Below are 20,011 nucleotides of genomic sequence, written 5' to 3'. Positions count from 1 at the left end.
AAGTTCTTGTTCCCATCCCGTTTCTGCAGACAAACAAGGGAATATGAAACTCTACCAGGGCAGAAGCAGCCACTTGTTCCAGGAGCCTCCTGCTGAAAGATGTCTTTTCCCTCCTGTAGCATCTGCCACTGGCTCAGAAAAAAACACATCTGGAGAAGTGAGGAGGAAAAAGGTTGTGTGTGTGTGCTTTTAAGCATGCGCGTGCTTGAAAGATTAATCTCAATCTAGGAATGAGGTGACTCAAAGGGATGTCTCAGAGAACAGGCCTTACTTGCTTCTGAGCTCACCGGGTGGAGCTGGACTAAAGCTGTAGTAATTTACTAAATGTTGAAAATAGTGAAGTACAGGAAATTTCAGCTGCCCCTGATTAAAGCAATATGGTGTTAACCAAACTTTCTGGTGCCAACAGAATCCTTTTTTCTGTTAAGGGGCTGAGGTTTATCTGTAAGCATGTAAGGACAGAATTTGAGTTTGTAAGTAGCTGACCCACTTCAAACTCAAAATGCTGGAACCCAGAAATGGTTTTGCTTAATTGAGGGTCTGTCACCTTTGAAAATGTAGGATAAATTTTGCAGGTTTATCAACCCCCTTCAGAAGTCAGGTATACCTTCCTTAAAGATGTCCTTTGCTGTCTCTGGCCTGGTCCTGCCTTGAAATTCTGTGTGGCTCTTCAGTTTGGTTGGGAGGCACCTGTGCTGAGTGGGAATGAGCAGGGACTCTGGAATGTTCTGCCCGTGGCAGCTGTGTTACTTGAGCCAGTGGCTCACCACTTTGAGCTATAGTGACCTCCTCTGTGCACACAGATAATAATGCCAGCCTCACAGGGCTGATGGAGGATGAAAGGAGATGAAGCATTTATGTGAAAGTATCTTGTGTCCAACTGGAAACAACAGCAATGTTAGTTCATGGTGGGGATTCATGCCGCCTGAAGTGGCCCTGAGGAGCCATGGTCATACCAGGTGATCCTGGTGCCAGTGAGGGAGGTCGTTTTCAGTCTGTTCAGGATTTTCTCAGATTTCCCATGTCTAAGCTGATCTAAACCTTTCCATTCATACCAGAAGGGCATCTGTCTTCCCAGGTTCCTTGGAACCAGGAGTAAACAGCAGGCCTGACCTGCCAGGGTCACTCAGGCCTAAGGAAAGCCCTCAATCTCACACCCAGTTCAGCCCAGAACCGAGCCAGGCTCAGAGGACAGGAATCCCTTCCCTCAACCCATGTATATGATTTAGTAAGGAAAGCAATATTTTCCACTATATTAAAACTCTGTAAATTTTTAATTACAATAGAGAAATTAAGGCTTGGCTTATCAGCCATACCTCACACAAACCATTTGAGTTTCCACGTAGATTTCCCAATGCAAACCTTGTCAAACAAAATACACAAGGTCAGCATTCAGAAGAGGGCAGTTGGTGGGCAGCTGGCACCTGGACAGTGGAGGTCTCCAGGGACACAAAGATGCTATGTGCGTGTGTTGGGTTAATCATTTTCTTTTTTTTTTTTTTTTAAACATCTTTATTGAAGTATAATTGCTTTACAATGGTGTGTTAGTTTCTGCTTTATAACAAAGTGAATCAGTTATACATATACATATGTTCCCATATCTCTTCCCTCTTGCATCTCCCTCCCTCCCACCATCCCTATCCCACCCCTCTAGGTGGTCACAAAGCACGGAGCTGATCGCCCTGTGCTATGCGGCTGCTTCCCACTAGCTATTTTACATTTGGTAGTGTATATATGTCCATGACACTCTCTCACCCTGTCACATCTCACCCCTCCCCCTCCCCATATCCTCAAGTCCATTCTTTAGTAGGTCTGTGTCTTTATTCCCATCTTGCCACTAGGTTCTTCATGACCTTTTTTTTTTTTTTCTCCTTAGATTCCATATATATGTGTTAGCATACTGTATTTGTTTTTCTCTTTCTGACTTACTTCACTCTGTATGACAGACTCTAACTCCATCCACCTCATTACAAATACCTCTAATCATTTTCTTAACGTCTCATAATTATACATATTACCCTGAATATATTTGGGTGAATTTCCTTCCTCATTCAACTCTAAACACGTTAGGATACTTGTGTGTGTTTCTGATCTTTTTTTCTTTTTGAACACTAAAAAGGTGAGAGACGTTTTTATTTTTCCTCCTGTGAAATTGAAGTCCCTGAAACCCCGCACACATATACATTTCATAGAGCCAAGTTCGTATGTTAAAAGCTGCAAACTAAAAGGAGAAATTTTCAGCAACTTCTGAATAATTGGAAACAGGAGACTCTAAGTACTACCCGTAGCGCCTTTCTCTCCCTCTCTCTCTCTCTCTCTCTCTCTCTCTATTTCTCTCTCTCTCTCTCCATATACATATACACATACACCACACACACACATATGTTTTGGGGTTTTTTGGGCATAAAAAAACCGGGTTACAGTTGTGGCTGATTCTGACACACAGTGATTTTTTTTCTAGCTATGTTCATATTACAGATGTGTGGAGACACCTAGGTATTCGGCTAGTGGCAAGATTAGGTATTAAACCCTAATGAAAGAAGAGTCTTCTCTCAAAGAAATATCATAGAAAAAAGCCTAGTTCCAAACACTGTTGTAACTACATATAATTAGCTCATTTAATCCTAATGGCAACTTATGAGGTGGGCAATATGATTACTCCCATTTTACAGAGGAAGAAATTGAGGCTTAGAGAGATGACATGAGGAAAGCAAACACAAATGTGTATTCCTATTTTCTGCCCTTTCTTATCTACAAGTTTGCACAGTCCACAGTCTGAGCCATACTTTTTTCTCTTAACGACACAAGCCAAGATTTCTCCTTCTCCGGACATGGAAATCTCAGCTCTATCATTTTAATCTGGCTCAGTTTCCCGACTGCAAGAAGGACTGTATTTCCTCACAAAGGCTCTTGAGTTTACCACATTTATACTTATCAGAGCAATCAGAGGCTGGGTTAACGGGTGCATAACCAAATTCCCATGAAGCAAAGCAGCCCTACTCTAGTGAGTTGACCGGTTTCCAGGTCTGTCAGCTTTATCTCCCAGCCCTGGGTACAGAAGCGACATTACACTCAGCAGCTTCTGATGCTGGAGATTCAATAAGATACAATGTCATTTATCCCTTGCAGGCAGCAGGATTTAGATACCTGCCATATGGGGGTGTGTTTGTTTTTACATTTTCTCCAGGCACCAAAGGCTTTGAAATCACCTCCTATCTCAGAGGAATCACCCAGAGTCCTGGACCCCCTGAGGAGTCAACTTAAAGCCAATAAGCCCCCAGCAGAGCTCTTCATCTTCCCCGTGGAGAGTCATTTCCATACCCAACACCCCCCAAAAGGAAAGGCACGAAGAAGAGGTAGGTCCCTGTGACTGGGTCTCCTGAGGGAACCAGGCCGGCCAGGAAGGATTGGGGTGTGGGTCCCACTAACGCAGCCCTCTCCTAAATCATGGCTGACACTCTTCAGGGTCACCCCCTTGAGAGAACTTTTTTTTAAAGAAAGAAAAACGATAAGTCTACAAGTAGTTCTCTTCTGGTCATATTTAACTCAATTTTTAAAATATTTATTGAGTCCTCATCAAGCAGAGCATTTTGCTAAACTGTGGAAGAAAATGGATTTCAGCCACACACATAAATTAAGTCCAATGCACCGTAGATGTTATAAAGGTGCAAGAATTTTCAGGCAGCTTACAACAAATAAATGCAATATATTAAAAAGGACAACTAAAATTGAAATTGAAAAAATAAAACACCTGGTTAAGAAGAGTAGAGAAATAGATGTTATCAGACATCTGGGATGAATTCATTGCTTTTGGTAAGCACTGGATTTAGATGAGTTACCTGGCAGCCAAGATAAAAAGGATATTTGGATCTTTGGACCTTTGCTTTATAAAAGAAAGATAAAAGTTTGTCTGAAGAGCCATTTTCCTGATTTTTTGTAATTTATTTTATTGAGGTATAGTTGATTTACATTGTTGTGTTAATTTCTACTGTACAGCAAAGTGATTCAGTTATACATATATATACATTCTTTTTCATATTCTTTTCCATTATGGTTTATCACAGGATATTGACTATAGTTCCCTGTGCTGTACAGTAGGATCTTGTTGTTTATCCATCCTATATATCATAGTTTACACCTGCTAATTCCAAACTCCCAGTTCTTCCTTTCCCCACTGCCCTCCCCCTTGGCAACCACAAGTCTGTTCGCTATGTCTGTGAGTCTGTTCCATTTTCCTGATTTTGAATTAGGTACCATTATTATGTAACGTTAGATGATTTCTACAATCCTTGTCAGGGAAGAGATTTTGAGCTTCTAAGCAAAGTGCTAAGAGAGTACAGGTAAGGGAGAGAGCAATTCCAAATGGGACTTAGAAAGGCTTTTTGAAAGAGGCTTCTGAGTGACCGCTCAGCTCACCCTGCACCACAAGGAGAAATTCTTTCTGACCTTCCCAAGCCATTCCACATTCTTGCCCCTGGGACTTTTCTGGGCAAGCTGAGGCAAAAGGCAACTCTCTAAACAGCTGACTCCAATTTTGAAGAAGTCCTAGTTCTGAGCTTTCTAGAAACTTCAGCAAAAACGGCCGCTGATTTCTCAGTTTTTGCTCTATGGCTGTTTGGAATTCTCACTATGAAGAAGCATGTCTGTTAATCTTAAAAGACCAGTCAACGGAAGGGGTCATAAGGGAACTTTCTGAAGTGATGAAAATGTTCTAAATCTTGGTTGGTTGCACGGATATATACATTTGTCAAAACTCACTGAACTGTACACTTAAGATCTGCACATTTCACTCCGTAGATTTTAACTTTCAAAAAAAATTACTTAGCTCCTTAAAAAAAACACATAGTATTACAGTATTTTTAAATGTAGGTTTTTCTTATTATTCAGGTATGATGAGGCCAATAGAGATCAGGAGATAACTGCCAGTGAAAAGATAGTCTGTTACTCACAGTTCGCAAGAGGAGAGGGCATGCCATGCCCCTTGAGGCCACATGGAGAAGAACCAGGGTCAGCTAGGAAGCAGAAGGGCTGGCAGGGCGGGGGGAGCGTGTGGGATGGGCAAGAGTCTTTATTGCATTTTTGGCAGGAAGGAATGGGCGAGGCAGGGCAAGCAGGCTAAGCCGGTTTGGGATTGGCTAGTTTGAAAAGTTTGGGCAGGCTCTGTGCATGAGTGCTGTCCCTGGTTGTCTGGTACCTGGCTCTGGGGTCATTAAGGCAGGGGGATAGTGGCCTGGAAGTGTTAAGGAGGTCATGGCTGGGGAGAGGGGGGAGGGGCTCTAGAATGGTTGGTTTCCATATGAAATGTGCACTTGCAGGTGGTCCTTTACTGTCTCTAGGAACTGGCTAGCCCTGGGAGGGACAGCCTCCCCAGGGTGAGTAAGGTCCCAGATGTCAAAACACTAGAATAAAAAGATATGCTTACTGATTCACTTTGCTGAACACCTGAAACTAACACAACATTGTAAATCAACTATACTCCAATTTAAAAAAAAAAAGACATGCTTATTATATGCAAAGATAGGACTATTTGCAAGATTTGGTTAAATCCTGATTATCTCCCATGATGACCCTGGAAGGAAGGTCACCAGGCCATCATGGACCAGATTCTTAAACCTATTAGATCCATTGAGCTTACCAACACACTGACAAATGAAAAATAGGAATAAAATATACAGAAAGTGAATCCATTGAGTTCTTCCTTCTTTTGTATGTCAGTGAGGACTCCTTCAGTAACAAGTATTAGAAGCCTAACTCAAACTCTCTTAAGCAAAAAAAGAGATGTATTCACTCATGTAATTGGATAGTGCAAGGACCAGCCAACTCCAGGCTCAGCTGGATCCAGGCCTCAGAAAATGTCCTCTGGGCACTATTTGTCTGGGTCTCTCAGCTCTGTTAGCCTTTCCTCTCAAGCACATTGTCCCCATGTGGTGGTAAAGGTGGCCTCCTGCAATTCCATGACAACTTGTTAACCCCGGTAGAAAGGATATGCCTCTTGGACTTCCCTGTTGGCTCAGTGGTTAAGAATCCACCTGCCAATGCAGGGGACACGGGTTCGATCCCTGGTCCGGGAAGATCCCACATGCCGCGGAGCAACCAAGCCCGTGTGCCACAACTACTGAGCCTGCGTGCCACAGCTATTGAGCCTGTGCTCTAGAGCCCGCGAGACACAACTACTGAGCCCACGCACCACAATTACTGAAGCCCCCGCACCTAGAGCCCATGCTCCGCAACAAGAGAAGCCACGGCAATAAGAAGCGCACGCACCGCAAGGAAAGTAGCCCCCACTTGCTGCAACTAGAGAAAGCCTGTGCTCAGCAACAAAGACCCAACGCAGCCAAAAATAAATAAATTTATTTAAAAAAAGAAAGGATATGCCTCTTAAAAGCTCTGGCAAAAAGTACCAAAATTGCCTGTGATTGGCCAGGCTTGGGCTATGTGCCCACCCCGGACCCAGTCACCGTGGCTAAAGCAATGAGGTGCTCTCGTTAGCCAGGCTTCAATCACTTGCCCATCCCTGGAGTCAGGGAACGGACCACCCAAACCACATGGTCTGAGTGAGAGAAAGATGGGTCCCCAGAAAGAAGAGACTGCTGGCAAAAACCACAGATGTCTACTACAACTTGGCTTTCTCTTTGTCTCCTAGGTGCTCCACACCCTGAGTCAGCACCAGAAACAGAAGAAGAGTCCAGGCCTTTATGGAGGCCCCCCCGGAAGCAGGTGCCCCTGAAAAGGCCAAGGGAATTAACAGTACATCTCCCAGTAGACACAGGGAGGGACACACTCTCGCCTCAAGGTAGCTATTCCTTCCCTCCAGCATCCCACAGGGATCTCACTCCAAAGGAGAGCAAGGCAAGACACATCAGGGTCCTCAGCCATAAAAAGGAGGCTAGAGGGACTTCCCTGGTGAAGCAGTGGTTAAGAATCCGCCTGCCAATGCAGGGGACACGAGTTCGAGCCCTGATCTAGGAAGATCCCACATGCCGCGGAGCAACTAAGCCCGTGCACCACAACTACTGAGCCTGTGCTGTACAGCCCACGAGCCACAACTGTGGAGCCCGCGCTCCTAGAGCCCGTGCTCCGCAACAAGAGAAGCCACTGCAATGAGAAGCCCACGCACCACAACTCACCGCAACTAGAGGAAGCCCGTGCTCAGCAACGAAGACCCAATGCAGCCAAAGATAAATAAATTAATTAATTAATTTTTTTAAAAAAAGAGGGTAGAAGGGAGGCCACTCCTTCCCGGCCACTTGAGGATGGCTTCTGCTCAGGCAGCAGCTGCCTTAACCAAAGTGCTGCAGTGAAACCAACTTCCTGTCTAGCTCACAAGTTACTTACTCACTAAATCAAACCCCCTACGAATATTTCCTGGTTGCAGATGTAAAACAGCACCAAACTTACTACGTATTTGCTGCACGCTCTATAGTTTCTCCCATGTTTTTAACCAATGGAATTTCATTTCTAATCTATTTGGGACCATTCATGAGAAGTTCATAATATCAACAAAAGGCATCACTCCAATTTTTCAAAACATCATGTGGACATCTGAAATTATACATATGAGTGCATCAAAGTGTATATTTTTATGTGTTGATAGGTTGGAAACAATGGGCCATATTTAGAAAGCTCTACGTTTTCACAAAACTGAAGCTCCTTCCCCAAGGGCAAGATGACAGTATGACAAATGCTAGGTGATCTCTGAGTGGTGGTAATCAGAAGAAGTAGAAGGATGAACGTTCACATTTAAGGAGTTCTTCCTCAGTGCCAGGCACTGGCCTCAGGTTTTAACACATCTTATCTCATTTACTTCTCACAACAGTCCTACCCTCATTTCACAGATCAGAAATCTGAAGCCCTGGGAGATGAGTGACTTGTTTGAGGTCACACAATTATAAGTGGCCTCGCTGGGCTTGTAGCTGAGGCCTTCCAGTGCCAGAATCTGTGCTCTTATTCATTATACTGCACTGCCTCTGAGAATAAAAAAAAAATGAACCCAGGTCAGGATGTTCTTGAGACACTTCCATTTCGAGAACGTCCTTTGATTATTGAGGCAGGGGCTTGTTTACCATATCTCTTAAGTGAGAGTTAATCATCCTAAAGACTTCGAAGTTCTTTTTAAAAATCCACATATGGGGACTTCCCTGGTGGTCCATTGGTTAAGAATCCGCCTTCCAATGCAGGGGACGCGGGTTAGATCCCTGGTCAGGGGACTAAGATCCCACATGCTGCGGGGCAACTAAGCCTGCGCGCTCTAAAGCCCGCGTGCCACGACTAGAGAGAAGCCCGTGCCGCAGTGAAGATCCCGTGTGCTGCAACTAAGACCCAATGCAACCAAATAAATAATAAATAAATAATTTTTTTTTAAAAAATCCTCATATGGCAAGGGTCACTCTGTGTGCAGACAGGTGAGAAAGCAGCTTTGCCCCTGTGCACCATAATGTCAGGGGCACAGCCTGAGCCACCAGGAGGGATGGGCAACACCAGGGAATTTCATCTTTGGTGCTGCACACCTCACACTGCCCTCCACTTGTTTTGAGCTGCCATGTCCACTGGGGACCCAGTATCTAGAGCTTGTCCATCCTCTGCTACCCTGCCAGGAGGAAGCTGGGTTAAGAAGTCCCTGGTACCTTGGTTAGTTCAGTATGTTAGTTCAGTGTGTGACTCAACTGGATAGTAGATGCATTAAAAAAAAAAAAAAAAAAGTCTAAAGAGGCAAGATTTTCATGGCAATCTTTCTCACACAGGGGTCCCTGGAGCAAGGGTGTTTAGAACTAGTAAGTGGGACTCTCATTGCCCCAGAGGTTGCACAGACCCATTTACGTGCTTAGCCCTGGATTGTTTCACTTCTCATATCATAAAAATGAAGCCAGATTTTTTATACGCACACACACACATACATATTTTATTTTATTGCTGAACCATCCGAGACTAAACTGCAGACTTTGTACATTTCATCCCTTATCAGCACGTATCTCCCAAGAGCAAGGATATTCTCCTTGTAACCACAGAACAATTATCACATTCAAGAAAATTAACATTGATGTAATACTATTTTCTAATATATAGTCCACATTCAAATTTCTCTAATTACACCAGTAATATTCCTTACAGTTGTTTTTTTTTCCCCAATCAATCCAGGATTCCACTCAGAATCATACACTGTATTTAATGGTCACATCTCTTTAGAATCTTTTCATCTAGAACACTTCCCCAGTCTCATTTTTCATGACACTGATATTTTTGAAGAGTTTAGGCTAGTTGCTTTACAGAATTATCCTCAATTTAGGTTTGTTTCCTCATGATTAGATTCAGATCAAACATTTTTGGCAAGAATGGCATGTTGGTGATGTGTGCTTCTCGGTACATTACATCAAGGGACACAAAATATCCCTGTATATTAATTCCATTTGTTATAAGTTGTTCCATTATAAGTGATGTTAAATTTCATTATTTGGTTGAAGAGATGTCTTTGTCCATCGTAAAGACACCTCTTCCCTTTGTAAATAAGTAGCTTGTGATACTTGGAGACTGTGTGTGAAGCCAGCCTTTAAACACAAACGCCAAGAGTGTGTTGAACATGAAATAAAGACCACTCTCTCTGAGATTAAGACAAGGTCCCAATCACTTTTAGATTACTGGGTTTTGCCCTCCCTAGAGCAGCCCCTACAGCAGAGCCAGTTTTGGGAAAGAGTGAGAGAAAGAACAGAGATGGGGGCCAAGACATGCTTTGTGGAGTTTATCATCCATCCCGTTACCCTCTAACTACCATCTAGAAGGGGCTACTTTGTACTTTATGACCTGGAGGAGCCATGAGATCACTGGTTCTGCTTAGAAAAATTGCTTTGTGGTTGGAACTCTGTAGCCAGCAGTCCCATGCGCTTTAACGCTGGGGTATCCCCAGTTAGGGAAGGACCTTGCAGCCTCCCTAGTCTTTCTCCTGTCGCAGGAGCCCACCAATAGGATGAGAATAACAACAATCACTGTTCAGTTCCTCCCAGTTCTTGGAGGTTCCCCAACAGAAGGGCCGCTATTCTAGCCAAGAGTAATCCCACCTTGGCTGTGGGAGATACCTGGCCTCTGCTCCCTAGCAGGGCTGGAAAAGAGAGACAAACTTGAGAATGAGGGGAATAAGTGATCCTAGACGCTAGGAGCCATCAACAGAATTAGAAAAGAGGTTCCTTCTCCTTCTTGCTGATCCAAATTCTCACTCATGCTTTTTCTCCTTTTGCTTTTGAAGAGGACGCTGTTCCATCCCAGGATGGCACCCCACCACTGTCCCTGATGGAAGGAAGAAAAGGTCCAGAGAGCCAGAGGGGCCTGGACAGCCCCAGGACGTCAGGCCACAGCAGCGCCATGGGCCCCCCACGTGTGAGACGCGCCGGCGGGGCACCCCCAGCAGAAGGACAAGGTAATCACTCCCGGGGTGCACGGATGCACCCTCTTGGCTTGTCTGTGGCTCTGGGCTCATTTTAATCATCTTCCGGGGCCACACATAAGCTGTCTGAAAGCCACCCCATTGAAAAAGGGAAATCAGCAGTGTTTCCAATGCTGTCAGTGGGATTAACGGTCACTATGCATATTCCTCAAGAGTCAGTACATGTTTTAAGGGTTTTCTGCACCAACATGCACTGCCAAGCTGTTCTGTGCTTTCCTCGCTCCTGGCAGCAGCGTGTGATGACACAGCTCCCTGCGCTCATCAGGGAGACTCGCTACTGGGTTTACCAGGCATTCTCAACACCGAGCCATAACCCTGCACGGGGCAAGGGAGCCTGGGGACCCTGCCAACAGGAAGAGTCCCCGGGGAGGAGTCACCCTCCGGCCCAGGGCAGGGCCTGAGGCCTGGGCACAGAGAGAAAAGGACTCTGGATTTCTACTGAAGGATGAGGCAGGCAGGGCCACACCCTCTATGACTTAGCCCCACTCAGAGTTCTTATCCTTAAGAGCCAACCGTCCAGGAGGAAACTAAGACAGTGCAATAACAGCCTCCATGGGGGCTTTGATCTAAATGCAGCACATAAAGCAAAAGTTGCTTAGGGTCCAAATTACCCCTGAAAATCCCTTAGGGAGGGGCCATGCTGGAGACCAACAAACCATTTTCTAGAAAGTGCAGCCCAATCAGCTGTTCCTCCCTCATCAGAGGATGGGCGGCTTTCTCTGATTGAGCACCAGATGAAGGAGATGGTGTGTGTTTGGGTGCCAGACAATGTGAACAAAGTATCTCTGTTAACAGCAGAATCACACTCAGGGCCTAGAGAAGCTCACACTCGAGAGGAACGTGGCAACTGAGAGCCACCAAGAAGACAACAGGTACCACAGCTTTCGCCCCATCCCAGGCTCGCTCAGACACAGACACCTCACTATGTAAATCCTGCTCGCTCGCGCTCCCCCTGCCTCGACCCAAGCACTTATTTATATTTGAAGCCTTGTAAGCATAAATTCAATACATGGATCAATAATTCCATGATGGGCTTGCAGCTCCTCTGTTTAAGGCTGGAATGGTCGAAGTCAAATTCTCTCTCTCTCTCTCACCAAAGAAACCTACAAACTATTTCCAAATGGAACCTTTCTCTTACAACCTCCTGCCTCTTCTATTTGCATGGCAATGATGCTCTCTTAATTTTGAGCTAATGAGCTGAACTTTAGGTACAGTAGCGTCACCACCAAGGGTATTCCTAGGAGGTCGCATTGCCCGGAACAAATCACACCAAACACACACACACACACACCCCGAATTAGACACCCTTACAAAAGGAGAACCTGATTAGAATGAATGCCAGGGCTGTGACTATGATGAGTGCAGCCTGAAGCCTCAAGTGTTTAGGCTGAGTGTGTGTAAATGAATGCGTGTACGGGGGCACATGTGTGTCTTAGGGTATGTGTGTGCTTATATAGCTATGGGAGTACATGTGTATACTTGTGTGCTCGTGTATGTATGTGTGATTATGCAGGCCTGCCTGAGAACAAGTACGCATGTGTTGCTGTGTGTCCTTGCAGGCACACCTGCATATGTGTGCGTGCCTTGTGAGTGTGTATATATGTACGTGTGAGTGCACACCTTGGTGTAAGTATGTGTGAGTGTGTTTCCATGTGTGTGTGTGATGCCTCTGTGTACGTGTGCGTTTACACACTTGTAAGCGTCCACTGTGGCTGATTGCCAGCTCTACTCCTGACCCTTTTGCCTTGGAAATGGGGAAGGTAAAGTTATAGAAACACCCTCAGTCTTTCTAAGCAACTGAGAGAAATAGAGCTTCCTTCTCCTCCTTGGCCTGAGCCCCGTGGAGTCACTAAGCAGTCCCAGCATTTGACCCACGGGACGCAGCTGTGCCGCTGAGTACTGCACAAAGGCATGTGACAGAGCAGGAAGCAGAGGCTGGAACCACCGAGCCCTGTGCCCAGGAGCTGGGCTGCACACACTTGGAGGATGGGGCTCCCTTTCCTTCACACAAGGTGCCCCCTCCAGGCTCACCTTGTCCCTGGAGGGCTGCCTGAAACCAGAGGATTCCCCCTTTTCTAGACCTTCACAGAAGGCATGACGTAGGCTATGGCAGCCCCACCCTGTTCATCCCACAATGACTCCAGATGATGGGGTGTGAACGCTGGCCCTGCTCTGCCGAATCCCGGGAGTGGGGCTGGCCCTGCACCCTGGCAAGCACCTGAGCACACTGGCATCTGCCCACTGGGGATTCAGGGAGCACGGTCCAGGTTCAGCCTCCCTCCCCTGCACAGGTGCTAACACTGCCCATGTTTGTGCTTATTCTCAAGAAAAATCCAGAGACCCCACACTGGGACACTTCTTGCTGGGTCCAGATGGAGAAAACATCTGCCTGTCCCTCCCAAGGCCTACCCAAACCGAGGCGCTTCTGTCGGGTGAAGGTAAGATGATACATCCCAGGTCAGCCTCGCTTTCTTGGGGGAAGATTTTACCTGCAGCTTCCAAAACTCCCCAGCAGCAGAGACATCATTAGAAACAGACGCAAGTCAGCCAGTTTCTCCCCTCTCGCTGAACACAGGGATGCTTCTGTAGCTCAGACACAATAACCCAATGTCTGCATAACAAGTTTGCTCTTGCTGGAGCATCTGGAGAGAGACGTTCCCATGGAATGGCTTGGAGGAGGCCTAATGTGCCGTGCTGATGCCTTGATGAGGATGACAAAGCCCTCTTGGTATTTGCCCAAACTAAACACTGCCTTTTCTCTTCTTTCCAACCACCCTCCAGAGGTGGAGGTGGCTAATTGGTAATCCAATCAGGGGTATCCTTGTTATGTGCATTGGTTCATTGCTGCGAATCATCTGGCTCCTGACAGATATCAAGGCAGTTTCCAAAAACCCTTCTGGCATGTTCACTTTTTGGAAGAGGGATGCTGGCTCTGGGCAATAACCATCTTGCAAAGGAAAAACAAAAAATGAAGTCAGAGGGTGATGAGTGTCAGCCACCCAGGAACCATCATGATGTGCATGCATGAGCCGTACCACCAGCAGGCCTCTTAACGCGGGAGATTAAAATCTGCACTCGTTCGGTGGGTGATGTCATGACTGCCTCAACAAAAAGAGCATGGAATCAGAGCCAGGAGATTTGAGTAGCCCTGGCTTGTCCTCTCCGTTGTCAGATGACTTTGGGTCAACCCTTCCTTGTGTCCAAGGTTCCTCCTCTCATTCGAAATAAGGGGATTGACTCCACCAGCAGCAGCTGTTGACTATTGCTGCGTTTTATGTGTTGTGTCTGTTGCTGTGGAAGTAGCCACTTAGTATATGGATTTCCAGAAAACAGAATGCATTCGGTTCCAAATCCAGCATTAAAGAACTTCCATCACCACTTGGGCTGTCCCATGATATGAGTATAAAAATAACTTGGTTCTCAACTGGCGGAAGCAGGAGTGAGACAGGTGGAGGCCACTGTCACTGTGACACAGCTGGTACAACAGCTGGAACGCAAACACGATTCTGTTCACCTGCTGCACATTTGTCCACTCCCTTCCAAGAGAAATAGCTCCCCTTCGGGCAAAGCAAAAGCCAGAAGCAGAAAAGGAAATATTTAAGTTACATGTTTAAGTTTGTTGTCATCTCGTCAGTATCATGTTTCGGTCATTTTGGCATCCTCAGCACTTAGCACAGTCCCTGACGCAAACATAGCAGGATCACAGTAAATGTTCATTGAAAGTCTTTCAATAATTTCCACACAAAAGAAAGAAAGAGAGAAATGAAATTTATGCTGAATAAATCGAGACTTGCCTGCCATCTTGTCTTAGTCCCATGAACAATGTATTTAAACCTACTTGCCTCTCAAACCTAAAGGCATTCACTGTGAGCTTGTTGAATAAATGAACAAATGATTCATCTGTCAATCAGTCAGTCAGTCAATGCCCTCTCTTTAGCCTGTCCTCCATATACAGCTGGTGGACCTCCAGCCTCGACGGTGATTGCATAGGGCCCTGGGAGGCAGGCAGAACCTTAACCCACATCTCCCTACAAGCGCCCATAGAACGGGCCCAGCTTTCTAAGAGTCTCTGTTAATGGGAAAGCCCTGTTTTGTTTTGCTTTGGGAAGCAGGATACTGAAAAACATTTTCAACTCCTGCAGAGGATTTGCTCCACCCACACCAAATTCTTTGCAGCTGCTTGTTCAAATTCATCTTGATCACCATCCCCACCCTACTCTTCCAGTCTCACCTCCCACTATATTCAGGCCCACCCTTTTCTCATCTGTCTGATGGCCCAAACATTCAGTCTTCCTTCTCTTATCTCCCAGCCTTTGCCCAAGTTGCCCTCAAATATTTAGAATCATTTTAAGTTCCAAGGGAAGGTTCATCTTTTCTGGGATATTTTCCTCAATAAATCCACTTCATCTCACTGAACTGCTACAATGTAGCTTTCACCCATTTCTCTCTCTCAATCCCACTTTTGTGATTACTGTATTTATATGCATCCGTTTGTTGTTTAGCTCCCAAATATATTAGAAGAGTCCTAGAGAACCTCTTATCTTTATCATATGTCCAAGAAATGTGTGGATAGAATACACCAGGTGCCATAAAGGAAAGTTTGGGGGGGATCATAGTTGTTGTTCTTTAATTTTAAAAAATCTTGGGTTAAAGCAGAAATATGATCTGTCTGATCATTCTGAGACTTTCAGACTCTGCCAACATCTACTTGGAAATGAATTCTTAAGCAATTAGATCATGATATCTTGCTTTCAGATAGCATAGAAGAATGAGTATAAACCTTCAGAAGAAAAAAAAAAGATGTGAAGACTTGAGCTGGAATTCGACTCTCTTGGTCATGTTGGGATATTGCAACACTTAGAAAATTCAAAGGCTTAAGAAAGGAAAATTTAACTTGGAAGGATACAAGTCAAAACATTGGAACATTGGAGTTGCTTATCCTTGATTCAAATCCTTCATCTACTCTCCTAGTCACAGTGGCAGCAATAGAAGTTTTCTTTCAGAAGTTCTTTTATTCAGAAGTTCTTTAATGCAAGAAGCTCAAGAACCTCTGTGCCAGTGGTTCAGTCTGGGACTCCAGGTCCCATGCAAATTTAAATTCTTCATCTCTTTCAGAGTTTCCAGTTGACACCTGCTCTTGTCCTAAAAGGATTTTTACCCCCGAAACTTGCCTTGTTTTTTGGTCATTTAATTAGCATCCTTCCCTCTTGCAACTCTTTCTTGGTATGGTGGTTTTAAAATATGTCTACAAATTCTTTGACACTTGTTCTTTCAAAAGGGGGAGCCCAATTCTCCTCCCCTTGAGTGTGCGCTGGACATAGTGGCTCACTTCTGATAAATATAGAATATGACAGAAGTGACAGTGTGTGACTTCTGAGATGGTCCAGCCCCAGGGAAATCTCCAGATGACTGCATCCCTGATTGGCATCATGACTGCAGCCTCACAAGAGACTGCACCAGAATCACAGGCCTAAGCCCCTCCCAGATTCCCATAGAAACTATGTGAGATATAGTAAAGGTTTATTGTTTTAAGTCACTAGATTTGGGCGTAATTTGTTTTCATAATAGATAATATACTGGTGTCATTTCCTGATGGTCTGCAATTTGGTAAACAGAAAAATGAAGGGTCCAAGAATATCCCAGCTAGTCTCAAAACACTGATTATTTGGGGGCAAACATATGCTAAGTAGTTGACTTTCTCTGTGTTCTCCCCATTTGTCATTTGTGATAATGTTGGTTGTGGGGACTCATGGGTAAAAGGATCCTTCCATGTTGGTGGGATATTTGACAAAGTATGATTTTCCTTGAGTAGCCTTTCTCTTAGCAGTTGTTGCTTTAGTGAAGATGCCTGGAGATTTAAAAGTGAAGAAGTCCGGGGCTTCCCTGGTGGCGCAGTGATTAAGAATCCGCCTGCCAATGCAGGGGACAGGGGTTCGAGGCCTGGTCCGGGAAGATCCCACATGCCATGGAGCAACTAAGCCCGTGAGCCACAACTACTGAGCCCATGTGCCACAACTACTGAAGCCCACGCGCCTAGAGGCCATACTCTGCAACAAGAGAAGCCACCGCAATGAGAAGCATGTGCACCGCAACGAAGAGTAGCCCCCGCTCACTGCAACCAGAGAAAGCCCGCGTGCAGCAACGAAGACCCAACGCAGCCAAAAATAAAATAAATTAAATAAAATAAATTAATTAAAAAAGAAAGTGAAGAAGTCCATTAGATGAGACAGCGTGAGGAAGAAGAAAGAACTTTGGACTAAATATCCAAAGTCTTGGGTTTTATTCTCAGCTCTATCACCCTGATTTCTGTGATCATTGGCAAATAAATCTACTGCTTTGGAGCTCAGCTTCTCCATATGGAGAAAGAGGAACTGGGATTAGATCCAATCCTCCCAGTGTATATCCCGTAGAACTCCAAGTCCTCAGAAGGTTACCAGGCATTCTGTTAAAAAAAAAAAAAGTTCTGAGGCCAAATAAGTTGGAAACCAGTAGGCTAAAGCGAAGCAGATTCCTTACTGCAGGAGCCTCTACTGTGTTAATATGGATTGTGGTTCCTCAAGATGAGGATATGCGATGTTTCCCAAACTTATTTGACCACTGAATTCTTTCTTGTTTTTTAGTAAAGCATCATGTGCATCTAACTAGTTTTTGGAACACACTTTGGAAAATACTAAACATTATTTCTAAGGTTCTTTCCAGCTGTAATGCTGTATGTTACTAAATAACCCCCTTTCCCAAGGAGACTCTCTCCGTAGAGCAGTTCTGTTGTCTAAGTCCTGAAGCAGGATCTCAGTCATTCAATAATTCATGACTGTTCTTATTTTCATTTTCCAAACATCAGTTCTGAATCACTGAGTCCACAATCCCTCCATCTCCAGGTAAAAAGAAGTAGAGGAAGGTAGGAGGAAGCCTGGGTGGCAATAAGGCCCTTTTGCCCAATCAGTGTTTGTTAATAATCCATAAGCAATCATGTTGGTGGATTTACCAGTTCTCAGATGTTGAAATAAAGAAAAACGTGGCTGAATATGGTCGCTTGGTACCCAGCATTTCCTTCCACTGCCCTCCTGTACTGCAAAGGCTGGAAGGCTAAAAACCACATTTCCCAGGTAACCTTTGCAGTTAGGGGGCGGGATGCAGACGCGGTTCTGCCAAATAGATGCACTTGCATGAGATTTGAAGGGCAGAAGTGAGGCAGAGGCACTTTGGCTACTTACAAAGGCAAGCGAGCTCGTGAACACTGTCAAGAGGCAGTTGCTGCAGCAACTTTGTAAGCACTAAGTTCTCTATAGTAGCTCCATTTCTTCTTAAAATACCTTGGTGGTTTCTGTTCTCCACTGAGTCCTGACCCAAATACTCTCCTCCCCTTGCAGAAGTTATGGGGGATTCCCATGAGGCTCGGCATGGGGCTAATTTGGGTCTGTCACATGGGCCACAGGGCAGTGATAGCTGTGTTTGTCAGGACTTCAGAGGGAAGCGGGGTTCTTTGCCTCACCTCAGTGAACCCAGCACCGCATCAGCAGCCCACACTGGAAGGTGTCCTGATGGCCACCTGCAGAGAGCCACTAAAAACCACTGGGGAGTCTTCTTTCCTTTGACAGAAACCTCTCATGATTCCTATAAGTACAAAGACTCCCCTCCCTCGTATTTGGCTGAAAATGTCATATTATCGCCACTTTATGCCTTCCAAAGAAGAAAAACGTCAAAAATAATAGTTCTCTTTGAATCTGCTGAAAATTCTTTTTTTTAAGAAAAAAGTCAATATGAAGTGTTGAAGAATATTTAATTCGTCTTTATTTTTTGCGTACGTACTTATATTGTTTCTTACAGAGCCTGTAAAGCTGTAAATTCTACCTCCCTCGCATTTTTTCTGTTTCAGAGAACCTTAGAGTTGAGATGGAATGTAGGCATCACCTTCATCAGCATTTAAGCAGGGGAAGCATTTTATCAAACAGACTTTCTGAGGACACCTATGGATAAAATGGATAAAAGCAGAGCTGCCTGGTTAAAGTAGGGATGGTCTGACTGTGTCCCCCAACAACTTCTTCAGAGCCCAGCTAATTCTTTCCTTCCTGAAATGATTCCTGGCTGTGGGGTCTATGCAGAGTCACTAGAACTATGAGACCACAGTTTGAAAACTCTCATTTTATGGATAAGGAAACTGAGGCCCAGAGAGGTACGGTGACTTGCTCAAAGTCACACAGCTTCTATGCGGCAAATCTAAGGCTCAAACCGAGATCTTCCTGCACCTACTTAGGCCAAAGCTCTTCTCACTAGAACTTACTGCCTCTAGGCCCTCTTGTTCAGGTTTCTAGGCTTCAAGGACTAGCTGAAGTCCCACCTTCATTGTACCACCTCACCTGACCACCTCAGCCCACATTGATTGTTGCTATCTTAGGTCAGCAGTAGTTCTTACTACCTGGGTCTCTCACCAGGCACTCCCTTACTTCCTCTATCTTTTTTTACTCTTTTTCTTCATCCTCTTCCAAGATCTCCTAAGGATAGATCCCCCTCTTCTACTTCTGAATATCCCAGAGAACATCATAGGTACTCCCAGAACGTTGCCCATAAATATTGATTGAAACTGTCAGTAGCAAAGACTTACTTGTTCCCCAATATCCATTTTTCCATTACTCCTGTTATTAACAGAATCCCCTACCCTGAAGTTTAGTTGAACACATGGCTACTTGGCTAGAAATTATATTTCCCAGCCTTCCTTGCAGCCAGGTATGGTCATATAACTGATGTGGCTGATGAAATGTGAACAGAAGTAACTTGTACGACTTCCAGGTCATTTCCTTAAAAGGAAATCACTGGGGACTTCCTTGGTGGCGCAGTGGATAAGAATCTGCCTGCCAATGCAGGGGACACAGGTTCGATCCCTGGTCTGGGAAGATCGCACATGCCGCGGAGCAACTAGGCCCGGGAAGATCGCACATGCCACAACTACTGAGCCTGCATGCCAGGCTCCGCAACAAGAGAAGCCACTGCAAGGAGAAGCCCGCGCACCACACCGAAGAGTAGCCCCCGCTCGCCACAACTGCAAGGAGAAAGCCCGCGCGCAGCAATGAAGACCCAACGCAGACAAAAAAAAAAAAAATTTTTTTTTAATTTTAAAAAAAGGAAACCATTGCCTTCCTCCTCCCTTTTCCCCTTGGACTTGGTTGTAGTGGTGAAGTAGCTTCAACCACGTGGAAGAGGGCAATACTCTAGGGGATGATGAAACCATAAGATATAAGGAAGCACAGTGCTCAGATAACTTCAGGGAGCAGAGCTACCCTGGGCTACACCCCTCCCTCTAGACTCTTACCTGAAACAGAAATACATGTTTATCTTTCTGAGTCTCTTTGTTACAGCATATAATGCAACTATATATTCTTTCTTAATCTGGACAAAGCAAACCTAACAGATTTTTCTGGTGAGCATGTTTTATGAATCCTCCATTGTGCTCCGTTCTATCACACGTGCATTTTTCATGTTAAACTGCGATTACTTAAACTCTTCCCCTAACATTCTAAGTTAATTTTCCAAAGTTGGAGTGTAGTCTCTTCTCCCTTAGGCTATGCATTAATTGAGGCTTTC

General features: G+C 45.0%; 1 protein-coding gene across 1 annotated transcript in view; it reads left to right on the top strand.

Annotated features, from left to right (window-relative positions):
• The window catches only part of KIAA2012 (KIAA2012 ortholog), a 116,036-nt gene that overhangs the window by 23,422 nt on the left and 72,603 nt on the right, over positions 1-20,011 (top strand). Inside the window, exons 7-11 of the mRNA XM_068543673.1 lie at positions 30-172; positions 3,188-3,356; positions 6,644-6,793; positions 10,235-10,405; positions 12,760-12,870. Of these exons, the coding sequence (XP_068399774.1) occupies positions 30-172; positions 3,188-3,356; positions 6,644-6,793; positions 10,235-10,405; positions 12,760-12,870 (744 nt within the window). The remainder of the gene's footprint in view (positions 1-29; positions 173-3,187; positions 3,357-6,643; positions 6,794-10,234; positions 10,406-12,759; positions 12,871-20,011) is intronic.

Source organism: Eschrichtius robustus, chromosome 5 (assembly GCF_028021215.1).
Source record: "Eschrichtius robustus isolate mEscRob2 chromosome 5, mEscRob2.pri, whole genome shotgun sequence".
Taxonomy (NCBI): domain Eukaryota; kingdom Metazoa; phylum Chordata; class Mammalia; order Artiodactyla; family Eschrichtiidae; genus Eschrichtius; species Eschrichtius robustus.
This window is presented reverse-complemented; position numbering and strand designations above follow the sequence as displayed.